Raw genomic sequence first — 27,170 nt, forward strand, 5'->3', positions numbered from 1 at the left:
ACTTAAATAACCTGCGGGTCCAGCGGCGGTCCGGAACGGCAGCGGTCTGGAACGGGCTCCTGCTCCTGCATCTTGTCGTCTTCGGCCGGCGCCATTTTCCAAAATGGCGCCGAAAAATGGCGGCGGCCATAGACGAAAAAGATTGGACGGCAGGAGGTCCTTCCGGACCCCCGCTGGACTTTTGGCAAGTCTCGTGGGGGTCAGGAGGCCCCCCACAAGCTGGCCAAAAGTTCCTGGAGGTCCAGCGGGGGTCAGGGAGCGATTTCCCGCCGCGAATCGTTTTCGTACGGAAAATGGCGCCGGCAGGAGATCGACTGCAGGAGGTCGTTCAGCGAGGCGCCGGAACCCTCGCTGAACGACCTCCTGCAGTCGATCTCCTGCCGGCGCCATTTTCCGTACGAAAACGATTCGCGGCGGGAAATCGCTCCCTGACCCCCGCTGGACCTCCAGGAACTTTTGGCCAGCTTGTGGGGGGCCTCCTGACCCCCACGAGACTTGCCAAAAGTCCAGCGGGGGTCCGGAAGGACCTCCTGCCGTCCAATCTTTTTCGTCTATGGCCGCCGCCATTTTTCGGCGCCATTTTGGAAAATGGCGCCGGCCGAAGACGACAAGATGCAGGAGCAGGAGCCTGTTCCGGACCGCTGCCGTTCCGGACCGCCGCTGGACCCGCAGGTTATTTAAGTTATTTGGGGGGGGGTTCGGGAGGGTGGGGGATTTAATTTAAAGGGTCGGGGGTGGGTTTTAGGGGGTTTTAGTGTGCCGGCTCACGATTCTAACGATTTATAACGATAAATCGTTAGAATCTGTATTGTATTGTGTTCCATAACGGTTTAAGACGATATTAAAATTATCGGACGATAATTTTAATCGTCCTAAAACGATTCACATCCCTAGTGTTCATAGCCAGAACTAGATGACAAAATTCACATACGATCTTAAGAAGCTCAGTAGCTGGAAACGGTTAGGCTCTTGAGGAGCGAGTACCTGGTTCCAGGGAAAGCTCTGAGAGCGTGATGGTAATTCACAAATGTCTTTATCTGCGATAGCTTCCAGGCAGTAAAGAATCTTCAGAGTGTCCAGGAACATGGGCCCTCGAGGAGCGAGTACCAGTTCCTATCTGCAATCTGAAATAAAGAAAAGAGAGCGAGGCCCCTGAGGAGCGGGTACTCCTGGTAAGTCCGAGGAGGCAGAATAGCGTAGATAGAACGAATCCTTATCCGTATGCTTATCCTTGCTAACTCGATCCGTTAGCAAATACTAAGACCTTTTATATTGGAAGCGGATGACGTAATCTCGGGGGACACCCCCGAGGTTCGTGCCCTTGCTGGTACATCAATGAGAACGCGCGCGCCCCCTACGTCATCAGGAACATGGCGGATCCGCAGCGTCGAGCTGGTCCGGGGACGCCGGAAGGAGAAGCAAGAAGACGCCACGGCAGCTAACCGTCCATCAGACCCGGAGGGAGTTGCCACAGAGGTAAAGAGGGCAGAGTGAGGGTGTCGAGCAGCGACAGACACAACAGTACCCCCCTTCAAAGGGCGATCTCCTCTTCGGGTACCAGGCTTAGGTTTCAAAGGATGCGTGAGGTGAAACTGATGAAGCATCTCTTTATCCAAGATATTGGTCTGAGGCTCCCAAGTGATCAAATCGGGGCCAAAGCCTTCCCAAATCAGAAGGTATTCAAAAGTCTTGTCTCTGTTGCGAACATCCAGAATCTCTTTGATCTTGATCTCTACTTCATCTTCTGCAATGGTGACAGATGGATCTTGAGATTTGGAAGAATCTTGCAGAGTGTTATTGATGATATCAGCAGCAATGGGTGGAGCTGCTATGGACGTCAATGAGGAATTCAGTGGAAGTGGTGATGTTGAAGAATGTCCAAAATCCACTTCTAAAGATGACTCTCCAGTAGATGATGTTGGATGAGAGATGGTAGTATTTAGCCGCAATAGCAAACTGCTATAGACGCCACTGAGACCTCAACGGAAGTGGCGATGTTGGGGTACGTCCAACCCCACTTCTAAAGGTAACTCTTCAGTAACGAAATGAGGTGTTGAATTCCGCAGCAATAGCTCAGCTGCCATGACGTCACTGAACCTTCAGTGGAAGTGGCAATGTTGGAGAACGTCCAAACCCCCACTTCTAAGGGTACCTTCTTTAGTAAGTAATGGAATGAGGTGTTGAATTCCGCAGCAAGTCCATCCCCACTTCTAAAGGTATCTCTTCAGTAACGGAATGAGGTGTTGAATTCCGCAGCAATAGTTCAGCTGCTATGACGTCACTGACCCTTCAGCGAAAGTGGCAATGTTGGTGTATGTCCAACCCCACTTCTAAGGGTGACCTCTTCAGTAATGTAACTGGATGAGTAGTGAAATTCAGCAGCAATAGCTTAGCTGCTATGGGCATCAGTGAAACTTCAACAGAAGTGGCAAAGTTGGGGTACGTCCATAACCCACTTCTGGATAACTCTTCCGTAGAATTGCTGGAAGAGAGATGGTGGGCAGCACCAGCAAATCAAACAGGATGGTAGCTAGAGATATCTTCTTCGGATCTAATAGTGCTGTAGAACTTCAGGCACGACTTCCGAGTGAAAAAATCGTAGCAGATATTTTATTTATTTATTTAACAGTTTTATATACCGAAGTTCTAGTAACAAAGTTACTAATCAATTCGGTTTACATTGTAACAATAAAATTGACAGAATATAGAATAATGTCTTACAGAGAACAGGGAAGATTTAACTTGGAAATAAATAAAATAACTTAATGAGAGCAATAAATAACTTCAACGGAGCAAGGAGAGTACAATTTAAATACAATATAATATAGGAGAATATATATTCGGAATTGACTGAGTCGGGCCTGAGGTCGATTATTGAAAAGATATCTCTAAGTTATAGTCCGTGAAGACGGTAAAGATGTTGAGTGCCATCTAGCCATGGCGAACATAGCAACCGCTATGAATTATAGTCCGTGAAGACAGTAAAGATGTAGAGCACCATCTAGCCATGGCGAACATAGCAACCGCTATGAATATCAGCAGCCATAAGTAGTACTGCTGTGGATGTCATTAAGATCCTCAGGAGACGTGGCGATGTAAAGGAACGTCCAAGGCCCACTTCAAATTGTGATGCAGTAAAGGATCTTCTTGTTTGATGAAAGGACTCCTCAGGTCTTCCACAAGACATCTGAGAATAAGGTTGCCTCCTGCCCCTGAGTCCACCAGGGCAGGGGTCCGAACCGCAGCTGGTTCTGAGGTCACAGAGACTGAATGAGAGAGCAGAGGAGATAACACAGTATGGCCCAAGAGCAGTCCTCCCGTGGGACTTAGGCTGTCCGTTTCCCGGATGAATGGGGCATGTAGAGACATCATGGCCGGGCTGACCACAGTACATGCACAGGCCGCGTTTCTTTCGAAGTTTTTTCTCTTTTGCGGTCAAGTGACCATGACCAAGTTGGATAGGTTCTTCTTTATCAACAGCAGGAATTGCTGGACCCATCCGAGGTGCAGGGGTACTAGCCTGTTTCAACCCAGTTAACACCTTAGGCCAAAGTTCCTTCACCTTGTCTCGGAGCCGACAATCAATCCAAGTAGCCAAGGCTATCAATTCTTCCAGCGAGTCAGGTGTCTGGCGAGCAGCCAGCTCATCTTTCAAGCGGGTATCCAGGCCTCTGCAGAAGAGGGTCTTGAGACATCTGGGGTCCCAGCGAAAGTCTGCTGCAAGAGTCTTGAATTCTATGGCAAATTCAGCCAATGATCTGTTGCCTTGCTTCAAGTCCACTAAAGCAAATCCGGCAACAGACATACAAGCAGGGTCATCAAAAATGGATTTAAACAAGTCCATAAATCCTAAGTCCTGCAAAATAGGGTCCTTGTGTTCCCACAAGGTAGATGCCCACGACAAGGCTCTCCCATCCAAGTATGACAGGATGTAGGTGGTCTTAGACAGGTCCGTGGGAAACAATGAAGGCTGTAAAGTGAAATGCATGCTGCACTGGTTCAAAAAGCCCCGTGTCTTCTGGAGTTCTCTGGAGAAGCGAATCGGAGTCGCCAGTGGAACAGCAGTTTTTAAAGTTACCTCCTGTAATTGACCTTCTTGGGTAGAAGCTGTGCCTTGTATCTTCTGTGTGTGAAGCTAATGGAATGCAGCAGTAAGTTTCTCCAAGGTTTCTTGCTGTTCTGAGATGCGTTGAGCCAGGCCCGGTATAGCTTGCAAGGCGGAGAGGTGTGCCGGGTTCATGGGGTTACTGACATCCCATACCTTTAGCTGGATTCCTTGAAGTACTGCTTCTCCAATTTAAACCGGATCCACTGGAGTTAATGGCTTCCCATACCTTTTAAGCCGGATCCACTGGAGTTAGCAAACTATTGTAAATATGATCCTGAGGAAGGAGGAGTTAGCAATCTATTACAAATCAGCTCCTGAAGAAGGAGGAGTTAGCAATCTGACATGAATCCACTCCTCAAGAGGGGAGGAGTTGGCAACCTGTTATGAAACTCCGTGAGGAGTTAGCAATCTGTTTCGGTTTGCTCCTGAGGAAGGAGCTAGCAATCTGATATGGAACTGCTCCTGTAGAGGGAGTAGTTAGCAATCTGTTAGGGTTAGACTGCGAAGTTAGCAATTTGTTATAATACTGGTTGCTGGATACTCCTGTTGGAGGAAGGAGTAGCAATCTGTTACCAACATAGTGCTTGGAGAGGGCACTCAGCTGTAGAGGAATGTAGATAGGTGGATCCTTGGGCCGATGGCAGATGACAGCGCCCCCAGGAGGATATCCTGAGAGGGACTACCCGCTAGGCTTGGGTATGGAGACAGACACAAATAGTTCTTTTATTAGAAAGGTTAGTAGAACCACCAGAGGTGGCAGTATTGAGCTGATATGCCCGACAGGGCTGAAGTCCCTCAGGTACTAGAACAGCGATCCCAGAGTTGCTGAACTGTAGAGAAACTATGGATAGTGAGTAGACAGGGTATGAGGTGTTCATAGCCAGAACTAGATGACAAAACTCACATACGGTCTTAAGAAGCTCAGTAGCTGGAAACGGTTAGGCCTTCGAGGAGCAAGTACCTGGTTCCAGGGAAAGCTCTGAGAGCGTGATGGTAACTCACAAATGTCTGTATCTGCGATAGCTTCCAGGCAGTAAAGAATCTTCAGAGTGTCCAGGAACATGGGCTCTCGAGGAGCGAGTACCGGTTCCTATCTGCAATCTGAAATAAAGAAAAGAGAGCGAGGCCCCCAAGGAGCGGGTACCCCTGGTAAATCCGAGGAGGCAGAGTAAAGTAGATAGAACGAATCCTTATTCGTATGCTTATCCTTGCTAACTCGATCCGTTAGCAAATACTGAGACCTTTTATATTGGAAGTGGATGACATCATCTTGGGGGACGTCCCCAAGGTTCGCACCCTTGCTGGTACATCAGTGGGAACGCGCACGCACCCTACGTCATCAGGAACATGGCAGATCCACAGTGTCGAGCCGGTCCGGGGACGCCGAAGGGAGAAGCAAGAAGACGCCGCAGCAGCTAACCATACCATCCATCAGACCTGGAGGGAGTCGCCACAGAGATCAAGAGGGCGGAGTGAGGGTGTCGAGCAGCAACGGACGCAACACAGGGTGCGCCACGGAACTAGGACCAACCCTCAAACCCATATCAGGGCGGCTGGTCCGCGCGCACGTAGGGGCGTGGCTGGCTGTTGAGACACTGAGGCCCAGCGTGAGGCCTGGCGTACGAGTGAAGGCCCAGCGACCACCGCTGTGGGACGCCGGGGCCTAGCCGGGCTTGCGAGAGCCGCGAGGGAGACAGGACCGGAATCAGCTGGGTGAACTCGAAGGTGAGCGGTCCCGGGGACGGTATGACCGCAGGTATGGCGCTTAACACAGAACATATAGAAAGGCATGGTTTAATGGAACAAAGTCAGTATGGGTTTACCCAAGGCAAGTCTTGCCTCACAAATCTGCTTCACTTTTTTGAAGGAGTTAATAAACATGTAGATAAAGGTGAACCGGTAGATTAGTGTATTTGGATTTTCAGAAGACATTTGACAAAGTTCATGAGAAGCTTCTAGGAAAAGTAAAAAGTCATGGGATAGGTGGCGATGTCCTTTCGTGGATTACAAACTGGTTAAAAGACAGGAAACAGAGAGTAGGAATAAATGGACAGTTTTCTCAGTGGAAGAGAGTGGGCAGTGGACCGGTGCTTTTCAATATATTTATAAATGATCTGGAAAGGAATAAGACATAGAAACATAGAAATGACGGCAGAAGAAGACCAATCGGCCCATCCAGTCTGCCCAGCAAGCTTCACACTTCTTTTTTCTCATACTTATCTGTTTCTCTTGGCTCTTAGTAACCTATGGTTCTATTTCCCTTTCACCCCCACCATTAATGTAGAGAGCAGTGATGGAGCTGCATCCAAGTGAAATATCAAGCTTGATTAGTTAGGGGTAGTAACTGCCGCAATAAGCAAGCTACACCCATACTTATTTGTTTACCCAGACTATGTTATTCAGCCCTTATTGGTTGTTTTTCTTCTCCCCTGCCGTTGAAGCAGAGAGCTATGCTGGATATGCGTGAAGTATTAGTTTTACTTCTCCCCTGCCGTTGAAGCAGAGCGCTATGCTGGATATGCGTAAAGTATTAGTTTTACTTCTCCCCTGCCGTTGAAGCAGAGAGCTATGCTGGATATGCGTGAAGTATGTTTTTCTTCTCCCCTGCTGTTGAAGCAGAGAGCTATGCTGTATATGCATTGAAAGTGAAGTATGCATTGAAAGCCACATTAACTATCAACAAATATTGAATAAGCCTAATAATTGGTAATACCTATAGCCTTTGAACTCTCCGTTAATTTTACATACTCTTACCCTCCCCTGGGTTTTGTTTTTTTTTTTAATTTGGAGATGGCAGCCCTCCATCCTTCCGCTCCGTGAAGGTGGAACACCAACCACTGGCCACTGCGAGTGAGGTTATCAAATTTGCAGATGATACAAAATTATTCAGAGTAGTTAAATCACAAGCGGATTGTGATAAATTGCAGGAGGACCTTGTGAGACTGGAAAATTAGGCATCCAAATGGCAGATGAAATTTAATGTGGATAAGTGCAAGGTGATGCATATAGGGAAAAATAACCCATGCTATAGTTACACAATGTTAGGTTCCATATTAGGAGCTACCACCCAGGAAAGAGATCTAGTGGATAATACTTTGAAACTGTCGGCTCAGTGTGCTACAGCAGTCAAAAAAGCAAACAGAATGTTAGGAATTATTAGGAAGGGAATGGTGAATAAAACGGAAAATGTCATAATGCCTTTGTGTATCGCTCCATGATGAGAACGCACCTTGAATACTGTGTACAATTCTGGTCGCTGCATCTCAGAAAAAATATAGTTGCGATGGAGAAGGTACAGAAAGGCGACCAAAATGATAAAGGGGATAGAACAGCTCCCCTTTGAGGAAAGACTAAAGAGGTTAGGACTGCTCAGCCTTGACAAGAGACGGCTGAGGGGGGATATGATTGAGGTGTTTAAAATCATGAGAGGTCTAGAACAGGTAAATGTGAATCGGTTATTCACTCTTTCGGATAATAGAAGGACTAGGGGCACTCCATGAAGTTAGCATGTAGCACATTTAAAACTAATCGGAGAAAGTTCTTTTTCACTCAATGCACAATTAAATTCTGGAATTTGTTGCCAGAGGATGTAGTTAGTGCAGTTAGTATAGCTGGGTTTTAAAAAAGGTTTGGATAAGTTCTTGGAGGAGAAATCCATTAACTACTATTAATCAGGTTGACCTAGAAAATAGCCACTGATATTACTAGCATCAGTAGCATGGGATAGACTTAGTTTTTGGATTCTTGCCAGGTACTTATAGCCTGGATTGGCCATAGTTGGAAAAAGGATGCTGGGCTTGAACTCTTGGTCTGACTCAGTATGGCATGTTCTTATGTTCTTCCCTGCACGCCTTTAAATTGTCTAAGCGCACTGTAGTTTCACCGACTGTGGATACAACCTGAGTTACCCGATCCACAACCGACTCCAATTTGGCATCCAGGCTGGAGTGGATATTTTTGGCAAGTTGATTAATCGCCGACTTAACCGCCTCTGCGATATCCGCTGCAGAGGCCCGTCCACCATGTGTGTCCTCATCAGTAGCCAGCTCCTTGCTGCAGGCCACACGCTCCGCCATTGATTTCCTACATGTACACTTGGCTCATATTGTTTGTTCACCCCAGATCTGAGGCAGGGACTTTTTAGCAATCTTATCTGTCATAGCAATTGAACTTAGCTCAAAAAAACAAGGAGGAAAAGTTGCTCAGAGTGTCATTGGACCGGGAGTGGGAGAGACCTGCGACCGCTTAGTTCAGCTGCATCATATGACCTCCCCAGTTTTGTCAGTTTTTGTATGCTAAAGATGTAGTAAATAAAGAGTTAAAAACAGTTATATAGCACAACTCTAGGCAACACTGGTATCAAAAGTAACAGCTTTTTATTTGTAAAACAGAATACCATTTTATTTCTGTTTGCATGACACTTTCCTTTAGAACTTTACCATTGAATATAATTTACAAAAGCTTACTTGATGCATATATACATTTCTCTTCCCTGAGTCAGCAAACCAGAAAGAATATGAGGTTGCTAACACTGACTTGATCTTACAGCTGTAGAAGTGGACCTTGGTAGGTTATTCTTCCTTCTGTGAGGGCAACGCTCCCTCTAGTTGTGGACCTCTACCTTTCTATGGGGCCAACGTAATAAGGTGCGCTGAAGCTGCCGCTGGTTTGGGCTTGCTTCTACGTGGCGTTTTGTATGTGCGTTTTCCCGTGCAAAGCCCTATACGGGTATGTAATAAGGTCTTTTGTGCATGGGAAAAAAGCACGTACAAACGCGCTTACAGCCCTGCGTTTTTTTCTGCGCGAGTGCATGCTAATTGCATGCAAAAGAGGTGATTATCTATTTATAGGTAATGCAGGGAGCCAGGCTAGCAGGGAGATTGGGTTAGTGCAGGTTTTTTAATGTGGGTTTTTAGGGCCTGGGTCAGGGCAGGAGGTAAGTGAAAGCGCTGATGTGGAGACCAGTTTTTTTATGCTTCTGCGGGTCTGCCAAGTGGCGTATGGAATGGGTAGAGAGAAGGCAGCTTCTCAAAGAGGCAGAATTGGCAATCTGCATTTCACTCTCTCACTGGCAGTCAGAGTCCAAACATGAAGGGGTTAGATATTGCTCTACTCACCCTTCTTGAACGAGTAGATGTGACTCAGTTATTTACACTTTCGAATAATAGAAGGACTAGGGGGCATTCCATGAAGTTAGCAAGTAGCACATTTAAGACTAATCGGAGAAAATTCTTTTTCACTCAATGCACAATAAAGCTCTGGAATTTGTTGCCAGAGGATGTGGTTAATGCAGTTAGTGTAGCTGGGTTCAAAAAAGGTTTGGATAAGTTTTTGGAAGAGAAGTCCATTAACTGCTATTAATCAAGTTTACTTAGGGAATAGCCACTGCTATTAATTGCATGGGATCTTCTTGGTGTTTGGGTAATTGCCAGGTTCTTGTGGCCTGGTTTGGCCTCTGTTGGAAACAGGATGCGGGGCTTGATGGACCCTTGGTCTGACCCCAGCATGGCAATTTCTTATGTTCTTATGTTCTTATGTTCACATCAACTTCTGGACCACTAGTTTATTCTTTTTTTTTTTTTTAAAGAACAACTTTCACCCCAAGAATCAATCTCAAGCGTTCACGTGCCAATGAATGTCCGCGTGGGTTTCTGCGGGGATGTCTACGTGATAGGGTCATTAGTGCACATTACTGCACACATTATGGCACATATGTTTGCTATGTGTGGATTTTATGCGTGTATCTAATTAGCATATGCGGCCATTATTACATCCTGCACTGCCATTGTTTTTTGCCGCACGTGACCAAAAAATACGCACAGAAAAATCAACATGGATTTCAGCTCGGGTCTTACTACATCAGCCCCTATGAAAGCAAATAACCGCAGTCCACACTCTTCATGATGTTCAAACTGTCCTGCTGTACTCACATACAACACTCATAAAGACCACTGCCCATAGCTAGCAGAAAGGTTAAATAATATTGACTTATTAGCACGTGGAACTTTTGAACTATTTTGTGACACCCTGCAGGTGATATTTAACCTTAACTTCTCTGGAGCTTCATTGTTTTGCTCATCTATGAGTTGTCCACTGCACATTACTGCATTGAAAAACCCACAGTACTCTCTTCCTGGACACTTCTTGAGGATCAAGCCCAGGGGTGATGTGAAAACCTCTCTGGAGGTTAAACTCACCCTACAGGAGGCTGGATTCATCATGACAGGAGAACTGTTGCACGGATACATCTGTTTCTCCTCTCTATAAAGATCTCTCTCTATGGTGGCACTGCCACCTATTGGGATGTGCCTAATACATACCTGACTAAATCATTGTTGCCTTCTGCACAGGGGTCACTGGAACAGACAACTTTAATCTGTATCACTTATCAAAACACAACACACACTCGTGAACATGTTTCCCCCTGTTTTTGCTAAACTTCACTGGCTCCCAGTCCAATGGTGTATGAAATATATAAAATTGCAGTCATGGTGCACAATCTCCTCCATCTGCAGTCCTTTCCTTGGTCTACTGCCTTTTTACAGATTTATACTCCAGCCAGAAATCTCAAATCTGTGCTCTATTAATTGAAGCATGCTGGAATACCATCACATAAAGTAACTTGCCTGCAAAAAACATGAGAGAGGTCCTTCTCAACTGCAGCCCCTGATTTCTGGAACTCACTTCCGATAGAGCTAAGATTAGAAATTGACACCAAGAAATTCAAGGCTGAGTAAAAACCCATCTTTTTAGGTTGGCATTTTTGTAAACCATCAGATTCTTAGACAGTGTTTTATTAATTTTCATTTGGGTTTTTATTAGGCTTTCAGTGCTTGTTTGGTTTTCATGACTATTTAAAATTTTTATGAGTCTAATGCAGAGTTGTGCTGTCTGTCCCCTTTTTGATTCATTTTATGTAATTTTGTTGTGTATGTAATCTTGTAAACCGCCCAGAGCCCTGTGCACCAAGTGATTTATAAATTGCGGCAAGCAATGTTTTGCTTAAGCCACTGCCAGATGCTTCGATTAGGTCTGGCATCATCCGAGATAATTTGTAAGGATAGGATAAGCCACAACTTGCAGGACAAGATGTACATTTTGGGTGCTGATTTAGCCACAGATGCAGAATGGGGAAAAACTCTTCCGAAAATAAATCCTTATTGCACATCGATCTTGTAGCTAATTCCCTCTGGGAACAGAGAAAATACCTACAGTACCTGCATGCAATGCGCCTTGTGCGACTGGTGAAAAAGCGTGAGCCAAATATGTAAAAATATAATAAATAAATCAATAACCTACCCAGGTAGTTCCCTCTTTGAAAGCTGCCTGCAATGTTCAGGCAGGCAAAGTGACTGCGTACATTTTCACCTGTTTCCGATAATGGTTGACCGGGGGGAGGGTTAAACAGCACGTGTAGCTTTGAAAATCAAATCTTCGTACACCGCTTTCCTCCCCTAACCTAAGAACATGCCTGGTAATACCTCATTTTTTGGTCCAACTGAAAGTACATATGTTGCGAGCCCAGGCATTCCTTGGACCGCTATGAGAGGAACAGTTTTTAGAAAGAGAAGTTGACCTTGGTAAATGCCTTTGAAAGTTGTCCTCTCTCTCTGTCTATGAGAAATGTTTTTCTTACCCCTAGGTCCCTGAGCATTCTTCATGCTCTTGTAGGAGAGGCAATTATTCTTTTCTTCATTAGAAGCACTGAAACCCTACTAGCAAGATTATTACATTGGGTTTGGACTAATCCAGGCCCGACAATACTGTCTTTGCTTAGAGGGCATTAAATTCAATGTAAGATGCATTTGTTTTTAGAAGCTTATTATTGGAAAATACTTTTAAAACTAAAAATAAGGTTTTAAATTGGTAACTTTCCTCCTCAGAAAATAGAATGCTTTCAGTCAACTGCTATTTCCTTTATTTCTGAAACAAATCTAATTACCCTAGCTTTACCTCTCTTCCTTTTGAGCACTGATGTTTCACTTTCTATATTAAAAATCCTCCATTATAACTCATGCAGTGCCTTTACAATTCACTCCATTAACTAGCATATCAGTGTACACCCGTGGGAAATCCAAGGAGATGTATACGTTTAGTGTCTTTAACCTATTGGCTGTAAGACAAGAAAATGATCAAATGAAATCAGTAGTCGACTGGCAATAACTTTTCTTTCTTCTGTACCAGATTGGATATTGCAGAAGCAAGATATTTGTACATGGTCCAAACTCAGAGTCTGCTACGGTGTCCTGTGAAGTCTATGACCTTGAGGTATACAACTAACATCTGTTACAGCATTGACAGTTTTATTCTTCAGTACTCTACAAATAAGAAACTGGGGGGGGGGGGAGGGGGGGGGGAACCCCTAAAACTCTAACCTCCTAACAAAAGCATTGTAATCACTTTCCAATTTGTGCAGTGTCAGAACTTAGGCTTTATAGTTTGAAAGATGTGCATATGAAGACCATATCTGGGATCCTACCTGAAAGTTCTTAAGCTTTTCTTTACTATAGACACAGAATGGGAGAAAAGCCTTCATGAACCAGGTCTTTGGCATCAACAATGTTCTTCCTTAAAAAAAGAATTGTTGTCTACTTGTGCCTTAATCATGGGCGCTGTGGAAGGTAGTAGAAACATAACCAGGCAATCAAACTAAAAGTCCTTTTCAATTTTCAAGATTTTCTATAACTCTTGAATAAATAATCCAGTTGATGTGTAGGATGCCATTTAGTTTAATAATATTGCCAGCTATGAACCATATACCCTTTCAAAAGAGTTTATCTCATTCTTCATAGCTTTTGAAATCAGGGCTCACTATATATCACTTTGGTGTCAAGCCTTTACATAGCTGAGCAGTTTTCTCTTACCATACTGGTTGATTTTAAAAGCCCTATGCACGCTAAAGCCGGGAGATAAGCGTGTGACTCGGCGGTGTGGATTTTTAAAAATGCGCGGGTACGCGCAAATCTCCTGGCACACATAAGGAAAATTTTCCGAAAAGGGGGTGGGGCATGGGCAGACCATGGGCGGGCCGGGAGTGCACCATGAAGTCAGCGCGTAAATAGTTAAGTGCACAAATGCACACTGGGGTGCCCTACCGCGTAACTGTTGCGGTCCCGGTCGCTAGGCTAGCGACCGGGTCCTTAACTTTTCGCCGGCTCCCCCATGCCCACCGCGTCCCGCAGCTTCCAGGGCCGACCCGACCGCGTGGCAGCGGCTCTCCCCACGTGGAGACGCCGCTGAGGCCTGTGCCTGACTCCTCCCCCCGCTGGGGAACGCGCGCGCGCGAAGAGAGACTGCCTTTGTAGGTCCAGCACCCGGAAGTGCTGAACCGCCCTGTTTTTGATGTCAGACGCCGGCTGGCTATTTAAACCGGTGTCTGCCTCCCTTGCTTTGCCTTTGCAACGAGGTCGCTCCTTTGAGTGCTTAGTTGCTTCCTGCTTGATCCAGCCGTGCCTCGCTTCCAGCTCTGGTTCCTGCTTGTTCCAGCCGTGCCTTGCTTCCAGCTCTGGTTCCTGCTTGTCCCAACCGTGCCTTGACTCCAGCTCCGGTTCCAGGTTTTCCTTGTCTTCAGCCAGCCACGACCTTCGGACTTCCTCACGATTCTCCTTGTCTTCAGCCAGCCACGACCTTCGGACTTCCTCACGATTCTCCTTGTCTTCAGCCAGCCACGACCCTCGGACTTCTTCTCGATTCTCCTGTCCCAGCGACTCGGACCCCTACGGGCTTCTCCTGGGGGGATCTCGGGTTTCCAGGGCGAAGACTTCACCAATTCGCTCCAGCTAGGGTCCACCTCCTGGCTCATTAACAACTATTGGACTTTGTCTCTAATCAGCCGGCCCAAGGGTCCACTATTGACTCCATAACAGTTTGCAAAGGCCATGGACTCGGCGGACTCCTCTCCCATGCAGGCCATTCCCAGTATGGCCCAAAGAATCCAGCAACAACAGCAATGCCTGGAGGTCTTGGCAGCTACGGTGGATCGTCTAGCCAGCCGGTTGGACGCTAATCCTCCAGAGGTGGTACAACCCCCACCTCCGCCTGTGCCTCCGACTCCCGTGCAGACTCAACTTCCGGCGCCCACACGATACTCCGGGGATGCCAAATCGTGTAGGGCGTTTCTGAATCAATGCTTCATCCGCTTCACCTTGTTACCGGGGCAGTTCCCTTCTGATGCCGTCAAGGTGGCATATATTTTGTCACTGCTCGATGGGAAGGCCATGCTTTGGGCCTCACCCATGTGGGAGAATCAAGACGCCATGCTTCACAATTTGCAGGATTTTGTGACTCATTTTAAACAAACTTTTGATGAACCAGCTCGTATGACTACCGCTACCACTGAGATCCTGCAGCTAAGACAAGGGTCCCATTCTCTGGCGGATTACGCCATTGAATTCCGCACTCTGGCTATGGAACTCGGCTGGCAGGATGACTGCTTGCGAGGTATTTTCCTGGAAGGACTCGCAGGGCGTATCAAAGACGAATTGATGGCCCGGGATGTTCCACCCACCCTGAATGGGGTAATAGATCTGGCAGGGAAGATTGACCGACGTCTGCAACAGCGGGCCAAGGAGGGCCGAGTCCTTCGCCGGCCAGTTTCGCTGGCACCCTCCTTCTCCCAATCTCTGACTGCACCTCACAAGACACAATCCGCTACCAGCAACTCCTCGGAAGAACCCATGCAACTTGGGCGGGCGCTTCTGACCGAGGAAGAGAAGAGATGACGCCGCACCCAAGGGCTCTGCCTGTATTGCGGTACCAAGGGTCATTTCTTGGGTCAATGTCCAGCGAGACCAGGAAATGGTCAAGTCTAGGGAGAGATGAGTAGATTTCCCTAGGCTGTATTAATGCTGCTCCTCAATGTACGGTCCCTATAACAGAGTATCCCGGAGGCTCCTTCCGGACTCTAGCATTTATTGATTCTGGAGCCGGTGGGAATTTTATCCTGGAGGAACTAGTACGCCAACTGGGACTACCTACAAAGCGCCGGATACCTCCATTACGAGTTACCTCCATCCGGGGAACCCCCCTACCTGTTACATTTCTGAAACCACGATGCCTCTCACCTTACGAACTGGCACGCTCCACACTGAGACAATCTCTTTTTTGCTACTCGAGAAATCAGTACATCCTGTGGTCTTGGGACTCCCCTGGTTGCAGCAACACGCTCCTGTGATCCATTGGGACTCACGCCAAATTGCTCAGTGGAGTTCTTATTGTTTCCGGAACTGTCTGGACCTCCTTCCAAGGCCCGAAGTACTACTCTCTCACTCAGCTCTGGAACTTCCTCTGCCTTACCTAGAATTCTCTGACGTGTTCTCTAAGCAAAAGGCAGAACTCCTCCCGTGCCACCGGCCTTTTGACTGTGCCATTGATCTACTGCCGGGCTCCATTCCCCCGCGGGGTAGGGTCTACCCTCTTTCGCTGCCAGAAACCCGCGCAATGTCGGACTACATAAAAGAAAACCTTGCTAAGGGCTTCATTTGCCCTTCACACTCCCCTGCAGGAGCAGGCTTCTTTTTCGTAGCCAAAAAAGATGGCTCCCTCAGGCCATGCATAGACTATCGAGGGCTGAACTCCATCACTAAGAAGGATCGCTATCCCCTGCCTCTAATCCCGGAGTTGCTCGATAGACTTCAGGGGGCCAAGGTCTTTACAAAGCTGGATTTGCGTGGGTCATACAACCTGGTTCGTATTCGTCCGGGAGATGAGTGGAAGACAGCATTCAACACTCGTGACGGACATTACGAGTATTTGGTAATGCCTTTCGGCTTATGTAATGCGCTGTCTTTCAGAATCTTATGAATGAGGTACTCCGGGAGATGCTTCATTCTTTTGTCATAGTATACCTCGACAATGTCTTGATCTATTCCCAAGATCTCTCTACTCATCGCCAACACGTCAAACGGGTGCTACAAGCCCTTAGAGACAATCATTTATACGCCAAGTTTGAGAAATGCCAGTTTGAATGTGAGACGCTCCCGTTCTTAGGATACATTGTTTCCTCATCCGGTTTTCAGATGGACCCAGAAAAAGTTGCAGCCATTATCAATTGGCCTCGTCCCTCTGGCCTGAAAGCCCTACAGCTTTTCCTTGGTTTTGCCAACTTTTACAGGCATTTTATACCTCATTACTCCCAGAAGGTAGCTCCTCTCACCGCGCTTACTCGAAAAGGAGTCAACGCTCACGATTGGCCTACCACCGCCTCCGATGCCTATGAAGAGTTAAAACAAGCATTCCTAACAGCGTCTTGCTTACGTCACCCGGATCCACAATGCCCCTTCATCCTGGAGGTCGATGCTTCGAACCTGGCTGTCGGCGCTGTCCTCAGTCAACACGATGCTTCCGGCAAGTTAATGCCATGTTCCTACTTTTCAAAGAAATTTTCACTCGCCGAATGTAATTACGGCATCGGAGACAAAGAACTTTTAGCCATCAAGTTAGCCTTCGAAGAGTGGAGGCAATGGCTGGAGGGGGCTAACCATCCAGTGACTGTATACACTGACCATAAAAATTTATTGTACTTAGCTCAAGCTCAGCGACTGAACCCACGGCAAGCGAGATGGTCACTCTTCTTCAGTTGCTTCAATTTTGTCCTCAAATATCGACCTGCAGAAAGGAATGTTTGAGCCGATGCCCTGTCTCGTACCACCTAGCTGGAGGAAGAGGAGGACTCTCCGCAACCCATCCTGGACCCTGCATGTGTTCAACTAACTACCACCTCAATTGATGCTATGAGTAAAACTCCGGTTCCAAAAAGACTTTGGAGGAAAGTTTTGTCGTGGGGACACGACTCTTTGACCAGGGGGCACGCCGGTAGACAAAGAACATTGGATCTCATAAATCATTTTTATTGGTGGCCCGGACTTCGACGTGACGTTTCGCTCTATGTTAACTCCTGCCCCACCTGCGCCCTGCAAAAACCACTAAATGGTCCTCAGAGAGGTTTACTGCAACCGTTACCGGTGCCTACGGAACCCTGGACACATATAGCCACGGATTTTGTGGTAGAACTTCCACCTTCTCAAGGCAAGACGGTGGTTTGGGTCACGGTGGACCGGTTCTCTAAAATGGCTCACTTCGTGCCCCTGCCCAAACTACCCTCCGCGACTGAATTGGCTTCTCTGTTCACACACCATGTGTTTCGCATCCATGGTCTGCCCCAAGACATTGTGTCCGACAGGGGTCCCCAATTCACAGCCAGATATTGGAGGGCCTTATGCAAAAAATTTAAGATCCAGTTGAGTTTCTCTACCGCTTTTCACCCGCAGAGTAACGGGCAAACTGAACGCATGAATCATTCGTTAAAGTTGTTCTTACGAGCATCTATCAACCACAGACAAGATAATTGGGTGGAACTTCTCCCTTGGGCAGAGTTTGCCTATAATAATCAAATACATGCGGCGACAGGGAAGTCGCCCTTCCAAGTTGTATATGGTAAACAGCTTAAGCCACCATTACCCCTGCCTGTACCCACATCTTCACCTGCCGCTCAGTTAACCGCTGACCAACTGAGTAAACTTTGGACCTCCACTCAACACCGGCTTCAGAAAGTCGCACGCACTGCTAAGCGCTACTATGATCAACACCGGAAACCTGCATTCTCTTTTCTCCCAGGTGATCGAGTGTGGCTTAGTACAAAAAACATTCATTTGAGGCAACCTTCCAAGAAACTGTCACCCAAGTTCTGTGGTCCTTTCCGCGTAGCAGAAAGGGTAGGTCTGGTCTCCTATCGCCTTCGACTTCCCACCACACTACGCATCCATGATGTCTTCCACGTCTCCCTCTTAAAACCAGTGATTCTTTCCAGATTTCACCCCAGGCCACTAGAAGATGCTTCCACCACCGCAGATGAGGATCCAACATTTCAGGTACGAGAGGTCCTTGATGCTCGATTTGCCAACAGGCGTTGGGAATACTTGCTGGCCTGGGAGGGTTGTGGGAACGAAGACAATACCTGGGAGCCTGTCCGCAATATTTTGGACAAGACCCTCCTACAGCAGTTCCATCTGGACCATCCTGACAGACCAAGTCCCTTGAAGAGGGGGCGTAAAAGGGGGGGTACTGTTGCGGTCCCGGTCGCTAGGCTAGCAACCGGGTCCTTACCTTTTCGCTGGCTCCCCCATGCCCGCCGTGTCCTGCTGCTTCCAGGGCCGACCCGACCGCGTGGCAGCGGCTCTCCCCACGTGGAGACGCCGCTGAGGCCTATGCCTGACTCCTCCCCCCGCTGGGGAACGTGCGCGCGTGCGCGAAGAGACTGCCTTTGTAGGTCCAGCACCCGGAAGTGCTGAACCGCCCTGTTTTTGATGTCAGACGCCGGCTGGCTATTTAAACCGGTGTCTGCCTCCCTTGCTTTGCCTTTGCAATGAGGTCACTCCTTTGAGTGCTTAGTTGCTTCCTGCTTGATCCAGCCGTGCCTCGCTTCCAGCTCTGGTTCCTGCTTGTTCCAGCCGTGCCTTGCTTCCAGCTCTGGTTCCTGCTTGTTCCAGCCGTGCCTTGCGTCCAGCTCTGGTTCCTGCTTGTTCCAGCCATGCCTTGCTTCCAGCTCTGGTTCCAGCTTGTTCCAGCCGTGCTTTGCTTCCAGCTCTGGTTCCTGCTTGTCCCAACCGTGCCTTGACTCCAGCTCCGGTTCCAGGTTCTCCTTGTCTTCAGCCAGCCACGACCTTCGGACTTCCTCACGATTCTCCTTGTCTTCAGCCAGCCACGACCTTCGGACTTCCTCACGATTCTCCTTGTCTTCAGCCAGCCACGACCTTCGGACTTCCTCACGATTCTCCTTGTCTTCAGCCAGCCACGACCCTCGGACTTCTTCTCGATTCTCCTAAGTCCCAGCGACTCGGACCCCTACAGGCTTCTCCTGGGGGGGTCTCGGGTTTCCAGGGCAAAGACTTCACCAATCCGCTCCAGCTAGGGTCCGCCTCCCGGCTCATTAACAACTATTGGACTTTGTCTCTAATCAGCCGGCCCAAGGGTCCACTATTGACTCTCTCCATAACAGTAACTTTATTTCTGCTATGGATGGCGTGTAAGTCGTGTAACAAAAAAAATTAGGCTAATCAGCAGGGTTTTAAATCTCGGGGCTAATAGGGTAAAAGGGAGGCAAGTTAGCTAGGGGGTTTAGGAAGTTCTCTCCTTTACTGGGGTGAACTGGGATCGAACATGGAAAAAGACTTATTGCATGGCTACACATACCTACTAAAATTTCCCCACTTATGAACTCAAAATGGCATTCGTGTGTACATGCGCACATCAATATCTTTATTTATTTATTTGTTTGTTTTTATGTACCCATGTTCAATCTGGCATATCACACCAGTTTACAGTGTAACAGAGGTTCAATAAGAATTAGGCTTCTTATTTTACATTGTAACTTCGTATCATCTGTAACAATATAATTTAGAAGGAAACATGGACAGCGATATAGCTTATAAGGAGACAGGATCAACATTGTTTTAACTGTATAACACTTATTGAGTAACACAGAGTAGAACAATTTAACTGTATAACACAGAATAACACACAGTAGAACATGTCATTAAGCATCTGGAATTTGAGGGGGAAGGAGGTGCTGAAAGTATAATTGAGGGAAGTAAGAAGGGAGATAGGAGGACCAGATGGGGGAGGACGATTCTTCTTAGTGCTATTGGAAGGTGGGCATTAGGTAGCTGTTGGCAATGCTTTTTTAAAGAGCCATGTTTTGAAGGGGTTTTTTTTGAAGGATTGTGTCATGGGATCCAGTCTGAGTTGAGGTGGTAAGCTGTTCCAGAGCGAGGGTCCTGCTACCGTTAGGGCGTGATCCCGTGTTGTGGTCAGGTGTGCATTTTTGGTGAAGCTATTGGAATGAGCCCGATGTTAGTGGAGCGGAGGTTTCTTTGGGGGATGTGAAAATGGAGGATCGAGCTCAGCCAGTTAAACTTATCATTGTATAGAGCTTTGTGGATGAGAGTTAGGACTTTATATTGTATTCTGTGTGGGATGGGTAGCCAGTGTAGATTTTGAGTATCGGTGAGATATGATCGAATCTTTTGGTGTTTGTGAGTGATCTTGCTGCTGCATTCTGTAGCAATTGCAGCGGTCTAAGGGACTTGGACAGGAGGCCCAGGAAGAGAGCATTGCAATAGTCGAGTTTGGAAAATATAGTGCTTGGAGGACTGTTCGGTAGTCATGGGTGTAGAGAAGCGGTGCACCGATTTTATAACATACATGCGGATAGCCGATTTTATAACATGCTATTATTTTAATGCATTGATATGGAAGTGAGACTTAGCGTATGTCATCACTGACACTGCTATTGCTTGCCCCATGTTACATAAATATCAAAGGAGGGAAGTAGCTTACTGGATTGCTTTCTATACTACATATGATTGTAATCCAAGCAATTTTCTGAAGAATTAAATGAGAAGTAGGTTTGGGCATCATCAGTATTTAGGAAAATTGACTCTCCATATTATTTAAAAGTACCACCTAGTGATGGCACAGTGGTGTATAGTGCAGTATTACAGGACTCTGCATCCTTGGGGAATTATGTAAAGACACTCAACTTTCATGCTATCTCATTTTGAAATAGTGCTTAAAAGTAATTTTTTGTATTTTTCTGCAGGAAGAACATTCTGAGGATCCTGATGTAGATCCAAAAGATTGTCCAGGAGATGGGCATAGGCATAGGCATGGACATGGGCATGGGCATGGGCATAAGCACAAGCATAGGCATGGACATACACACAAACATGGACACAGCCATAGAAAAGGTCACAAACATCATCATCATCCTCATTCCAATGCTCACTCTGAGCACCATCATGAGCACGAACATGGGCACAGCCATAGAAAAGGTCACAGACATCATCATCATCCTCATTCCAATGGGCATAACAACACTCACCCTGAGCACCAACGTGAATGTAGACCTCCTCATAGAGGTCTTCCACCTGGTCATTGGCAAAGACACCACCATCATAATGGTCACAACAAAACAATGCATAAAAGGCCAGTTTCCCATGGTAGTTCCTCAGAAGAACATTTTCCAAATAAAGTCCCTTGTTTTCCCCAAAAACCCTTTGGGGCAGTGCAGTATGCTTTTTGGGAAAATGGGACTCGTGTTTTTCCTGTTCCAATTATTCCTGACCAGCCGGAGCTGCTTAACCCATTGAATACATCTAGTGGATTAATTGAGCTCCCTGGACCTGGTGAAGCTGGAGCAAGGCTTCCTCCATGTAAGGTTCCACCAGTTCAGTCTTTCCCAGTGACACATTCAGATTCTGAGTCCTGCCCAGGGCAACCCAGAGAACATATGCCAGATGTTTTGCACTTATTTTCTGTGAATACTGATGCTTTATCAGGAACACATTAAATTCTGAAATTAAATGGTCTAAGCATGGATATTAAATTCCTGGTTTGAATATGTTTTTGTTATAACTTACTCAAGAATCTGAGTAGTATTTCAGTTTTCAAATAAACACACTGTACACAAATAAAAAATGTTTATTTCATTTTTGCCAGTGTCCTATAATGTTAAAGTGTTCAGTGAGTGAAAGACTGAGCTTTCTTATGAAAGGGCACAATTGACTGTGAAGCAGCCATGCTGCCATCTCTTCTATTGCTATCCTATTGTCAAGGATCATGGGGAAAATTAAAGGCACTATAGTCAAAGCTTCAACTTTATAATACAATGTATAACAAAGAAAAATGCACGATAGCATAGAGGATAAATAAAAGTAACAATATTTATTATTGATAATGAGTTATGGAGGTACAGAGTGCAACACAAAAGAATTTATACCTGTGGTCCTTGAGGATCCCCGGCCAGTCTGGTTTTCAGGAAATCCACCATGAAAATATGTCGGAGGTACATTTGCAGAATAAAGGAGGTAGTACATGCAAATGCAACTCTGGCATATTCATGGTGGATATCCTGAAAACCAGACTGGCCAAGGGAGAGTCCCTGAGGATTGGGTTGAGAACCATCAACCAGGCCCCAATTCCTCTGCCCCAGTGAGGTTACATCCTAAGCTTGAGCACTGGAAGTTCATGTGCTCAAAGTTGCCCAGGGAAAGCTGGAGAAAGGAATAGAAGTGGGGGTCTCCATGATTTATCATATCCCCCCTCAGACGACTGAGGGGGGATATGATAGAGGTGTTTAAAATCATGAGAGGTCTAGAACGGGTAGATGTGAATCGGTTATTTACTCTTTCGGATAGTAGAAAGACTAGGGGGCACTCCATGAAGTTAGCATGGGGCACATTTAAAACTAATCGGAGAAAGTTCTTTTTTACTCAACGCACAATTAAACTCTGGAATTTGTTGCCAGAGAATGTGGTTAGTGCAGTTAGTATAGCTGTGTTTAAAAAAGGATTGGATAAGTTCTTGGAGGAGAAGTCCATTACCTGCTATTAAGTTCACTTAGAGAATAGCCACTGCCATTAGCAATGGTTACATGGAATAGACTTAGTTTTTGGGTACTTGCCAGGTTCTTATGGCCTGGATTGGCCACTGTTGGAAATAGGATGCTGGGCTTGATGGACCCTTGGTCTGACCCAGTATGGCATTTTCTTATGTTCTTATGTTCTTATAAATACAATAATATATTGTTCAATCTGGCTCACATTGTAAACATTTAACAAAATCACACGTTATCATCTGCATATGAAGGACCTGAAGTGAAGGTGTTACCAATAAACACTAGTCAAAGTAATTGTTGCGCTCGGGGGAGGACCCTTGTCCTGTGGTAGTATAGGGACTGTCCACAGGGGGCGGAGCACAGAAGGAGACAGAGGCAGTGTAGAGCTTCACCACTGGAAGCCCGAGGTCCCCCGGGAGGAGCCCGTAGGGACCCTGGCCACTAGGACATAGGTGGGCCTCGCAGGGTCTCCTGGGAGAGTGTAAGTCCAGCGTGCCACAGATGCTAGAGGAGCACTATTGGGTTTGAAGCTGGAAACAGGTTGGAGGAGAGCGAACCAGAATAGAGATGGCGATGATAAGGCTAGGGACAAGGCCAGAATCAAGCAAGGTCAGGCAAGCAAGGTCAGAAGTCAGTCCAAGGAATGGTCAACGAAGCAAGGGTCAAGATCCAGAGGTCAGGCAAGGTCGAAGAGCAAGCTGAGGTCTTTGGCAGGTGGCAGGCAGGCAGGCAGTTCAGGAACAAGCTGAGGTCTTGGGCAGGTGGCAGGCAGGCAGGCATGTCAGGAACAAGCTGAGGTCTTTACCAGAAGGACAGTCTGAGGTAAGACCTGGGAGACGAATAACGAACACTGGAACAAGCAGGGCTAGGAAGCAGGAACAAGCAGGAACGGAACTGGAACAGAAGGATCCTGGAACAAGACTAGGAGCAAGCAAGCAGGAACACAAGCAAGGGCAATCTCAGGAACAAACTAACCCGATTGCCAAGGCAAGGAAGTGAAGCCAGGAACCTTCTTTTATTTATTTTTATTTATTTATTTAAGGTTTTTATATACCGGCAATCATGAGCACATATCTTGCTGGTTTACATGAAACGGGAGTGCATTAGATACATCAACTAGAACTGTGGTGATCGAAGGAGCAGTTACAAATAACAGGGGTAGCAGAACTTGGATAAGAAGGAAGAGATAGGAAAGAATAAACGGTTAAACGGTATATAAATAAATTAAATGCTATGTATAGATGGCATGATTAATGGCTGAATATTTTGAAGTCCTTGGTTTGAGTCCGTGACTTGTGACATTAGATTGTGTCTGAGTTCAATCAGGGTGCGCCGCAGAACTAGGCTCCGCCCTGGAACCTACATCAGGGCAGCTGGTACACGCACGCGTAAGGGCTTGGCTAGTTGCTGCGACGCCGAGGCCCGGCCTGAAGCCTAGCGTGCAGTCGAAGGCACGACGACTGCCGCCGTGGGATGCAGGGACCTAGCTGGACTTGCAAGGGCCGTGAGGAAGACAGGACCAGGACCCACTGTAGAACCCCAAAGGTGAGCGGTCCCGTGCACGGGACGACCGTGGGTGGGGCGCGTAACAATACCCCCCCTTCTAGGCCTCCCTCTAAGCGGCTGGGGTTTCTCAGGATTCTGTCTATGGAAGGTCTTCAAGAGATCCTTGTCAAGGATATTCTGAGAGGGTTCCCATGAGTTCTCCTTGGCCCCATAGCCCTCCCAAGCTAGGTGATACTCCCATTTGCCTCGACGTCATCAGAAATTAAGGACTTCTCTTACCTGCAGAGAAGTATCAGGTTCTGCCAAGACGCAGGGAGCTGAAGGGTCTTTACGAGAGGGCCAAGACAAGACAAGAGGCTTCAACAAAGATACATGGAATGTGTTGTGGATGCCCAAGGACCGGGGTAGCTGGAACTGATAGGAAACAGCTCCCAGTCTTCTGAGTACTAGAAAAGGACCAATATACTTCAGGGTCAGCCGATGAGACGGAAGTCGGAGACGGATGTGTCGGGCACTCAGCCAGACCTTCTGGCCAGGTCGAAAGAGAGGAGCAGGTTGTCGATGGAGATCCGAGGTGCGTTTAGCGCGCTCAGCAGCCTGCAAGAGGCATTCTCTTACTCGAGAACACACTTGGCGGATGGTTTGAGCCATGGATTGTGCTGCAGGAGATGGAACGATCACAGGAACAGGAAGAGGCAGATGGGGCTGCCTTCCGAAGACCACTGAAAAAGGAGACACGTTGGTGGCTGCTGCGAGATGAGTATTATGTGACAGCTGGGCCCAAGGGAGAAGGTCTGACCAATCATTCTGTTGGTCATTGATGTATGAACATATGAACGTAGGAACGTTTTCAAGGTCCGATTAGTTCTCTCGGCCTGCCCATTGGCCTGAGGGTGATAGGCTGAGGTATAAGTCAAGGAAATACTGAATTTCTGACATAGGGAGCGCCAGTACTTGGCGGCAAACTGTGGTCCCCGATTGGAGTCAATCTCCTTGGGGAGTCCGTGAAGTCGAAAGATGCTTCTCAAGAAGAATTTTGCTAATTCCGGAGTTGACGGAAGACCCGGCAACGGGATGAAGTGCCCCATTTTCGAGAAGTGGTCGATTACATCCCAAATCACCATGTTACCTTGCGATGGGGGAAGATCCATGATGAAATCTGTTGAAATACTGGACCAAGGTTCAGTAGGCACTGGGAGTGGCTGTAGTAAGCCCCAAGGCTTTCCTGTTGGCAGCTTTTGTTATGCACAAGTGGGACAGGAGTCCACCTAACTCCGAGAGTCCTGTACCATGATGGGCCACCAATAGTGTCAGCGCAGCATCTCCAGCATTCTGGCATGGCCAGGGTGACCTGCCAGCTTTGAATCATGGGCCCACCTTAAGACCAGCTCTTGTAGTCGGTGAGGGACGACAGTCTTCCCGACTGGAACAGTAGTGGTTGCTGCTATTGATATACAGGTAGGATCGATGATATAACTAGGAACGTCCAGAAGATCCTCGGACTCAAAAGATCGAGACAGTACATCAGCTCGCTGATTCTTGGAACCAGGATGGAAACAGAGATTAAAGTCAAATCTCTCAAAAAACAAGGTCCAGTGGGCCTGACGGGGATTTAGAAGCTGAGCCTCTTTGAGGTGCTCTAAGTTCTTGTGATCCGTGAATATAGTGAATTTGTACTGTGCCCCCTCCAACCAGGGGCACCATTCCTGAAGAGCTAACTTCACCGCTAGTAGTTCACGATTGCCAGCTGTGTAGCGTTGTTCAGTGGGGGTGAACTTGTGTGAATAGAAGGAACAAGGAATTAACTTGCCCGTGGGCGAGTATTGACTTAGGACAGCCCTGGCTCCGATTGCTGAGGCATCTACCTCCATTACAAACGGACGTTTGGGATTCGGGTGATGGAGACACGGACCAGAGCTGAAGGTATCCTTGAGCCTCTGGAAGGCTACGATGGCTCTAGGTGTCCAGACTCAGGTATTGGCCCCCTTCTTAGTCATCACTGTAAGTGGGGCGACCAAGGAGGAATAGTTGGCAATGAAGCTTCGATAATAGTTAGTGAAGCCTAGGAACCATTGCAAGGCTCGAAGCCCGACTGACTGGGACCAGTCACGGATTCCTTGGACTTTCTCCGGGTCCATGGAAAAGCCACGGTCAGATATTATATATCCTAGGAAAGGTAGATGAGTGCGTTCAAACAAACATTTCTCTAATTTAGTGTACAGGTGATTTTCTCTTAATCGTTGGAGGACAATACGAACATGCTCGTGGTGGCTTTCGATGTCCTTGGAGAATATCAGAATGTCGTCAAGGTAGATGACAACAAACTTGTACAGGAGGTCCCTAAAGATCTCATTCATGAGATGCTGAAAGATGGCTGGGGCGTTACATACCCGAAGGGCATGACTACATATTCATAATGGCCATCCCTAGTATTAAATGCTGTCTTCCAGATGTCATCAGGTTGGATACGTACTAAATTGTACGCACCTCTCAAATCCAACTTGGAAAATACTCTGGCGCCTTCAAGGTGGTCAAATAATTCACTGATAAGGGGTAGTGGGTAATGGTCCATGCGTGTTATAGCGTTGACACCCCAATAGTCAATGCAAGGACGAAGTCCACCATCTTTTTTCTTCACAAACAAAAACCCCGCTCCTGCGGGCGAATCACATGGTCTAATAAACCTCTTCTCCAAGTTTTCTTTTATGTACTCCGACATAGCCTGAGTCTCAGCCTGTGACAAGGGATAGGTTCTGCCTTTGGGAGGCATCGTGCCCGGCAGACGTTCAATGGGACAGTTGGACTTATGTAACGGAGGCAAAGTGTCTGCTTTCTGTTTTAAGAATACATCACTGAATTCCACAAACTGTGGGGGCAGACCAGGAAGCGTTGTAGACTTCAAAACTGGCATCACGGGAGACACTGGCCAGAGACAAGTAGCTTGGCATTTTGGATCCCACTGTACCAGCTGCAGGGATTGCCAATCGAACTGGGGCTCGTGAGTCTGGAGCCAAGGCAACCTCAGAATTACTGGATGCGTTGAGCGTTTCAACACGTAGAAGGATGTTTCTTCTTTAAGGAGGGTACCCACTGAAAGGTGAATAGCCACAGTCCGATGGATAATTAGACCGGGAAGATGTTCTCCTTGAATGGAGGCAATAC

General features: G+C 47.1%; 1 protein-coding gene across 1 annotated transcript in view; it reads left to right on the forward strand.

Annotated features, from left to right (window-relative positions):
- LOC115099337 (histidine-rich glycoprotein-like) overlaps positions 1-21,491 on the forward strand; it is a 63,178-nt gene extending 41,687 nt beyond the window's left edge. The window contains exons 6-7 of the mRNA XM_029616923.1: positions 12,293-12,376; positions 20,706-21,491. Of these exons, the coding sequence (XP_029472783.1) occupies positions 12,293-12,376; positions 20,706-21,455 (834 nt within the window). The 3' untranslated portion in view covers positions 21,456-21,491. The remainder of the gene's footprint in view (positions 1-12,292; positions 12,377-20,705) is intronic.
- Positions 21,492-27,170: the final 5,679 nt, after the last annotated feature.

Source organism: Rhinatrema bivittatum, chromosome 9, assembly GCF_901001135.1.
Source record: "Rhinatrema bivittatum chromosome 9, aRhiBiv1.1, whole genome shotgun sequence".
In the NCBI taxonomy this organism is placed as follows: Eukaryota; Metazoa; Chordata; class Amphibia; order Gymnophiona; family Rhinatrematidae; genus Rhinatrema; species Rhinatrema bivittatum.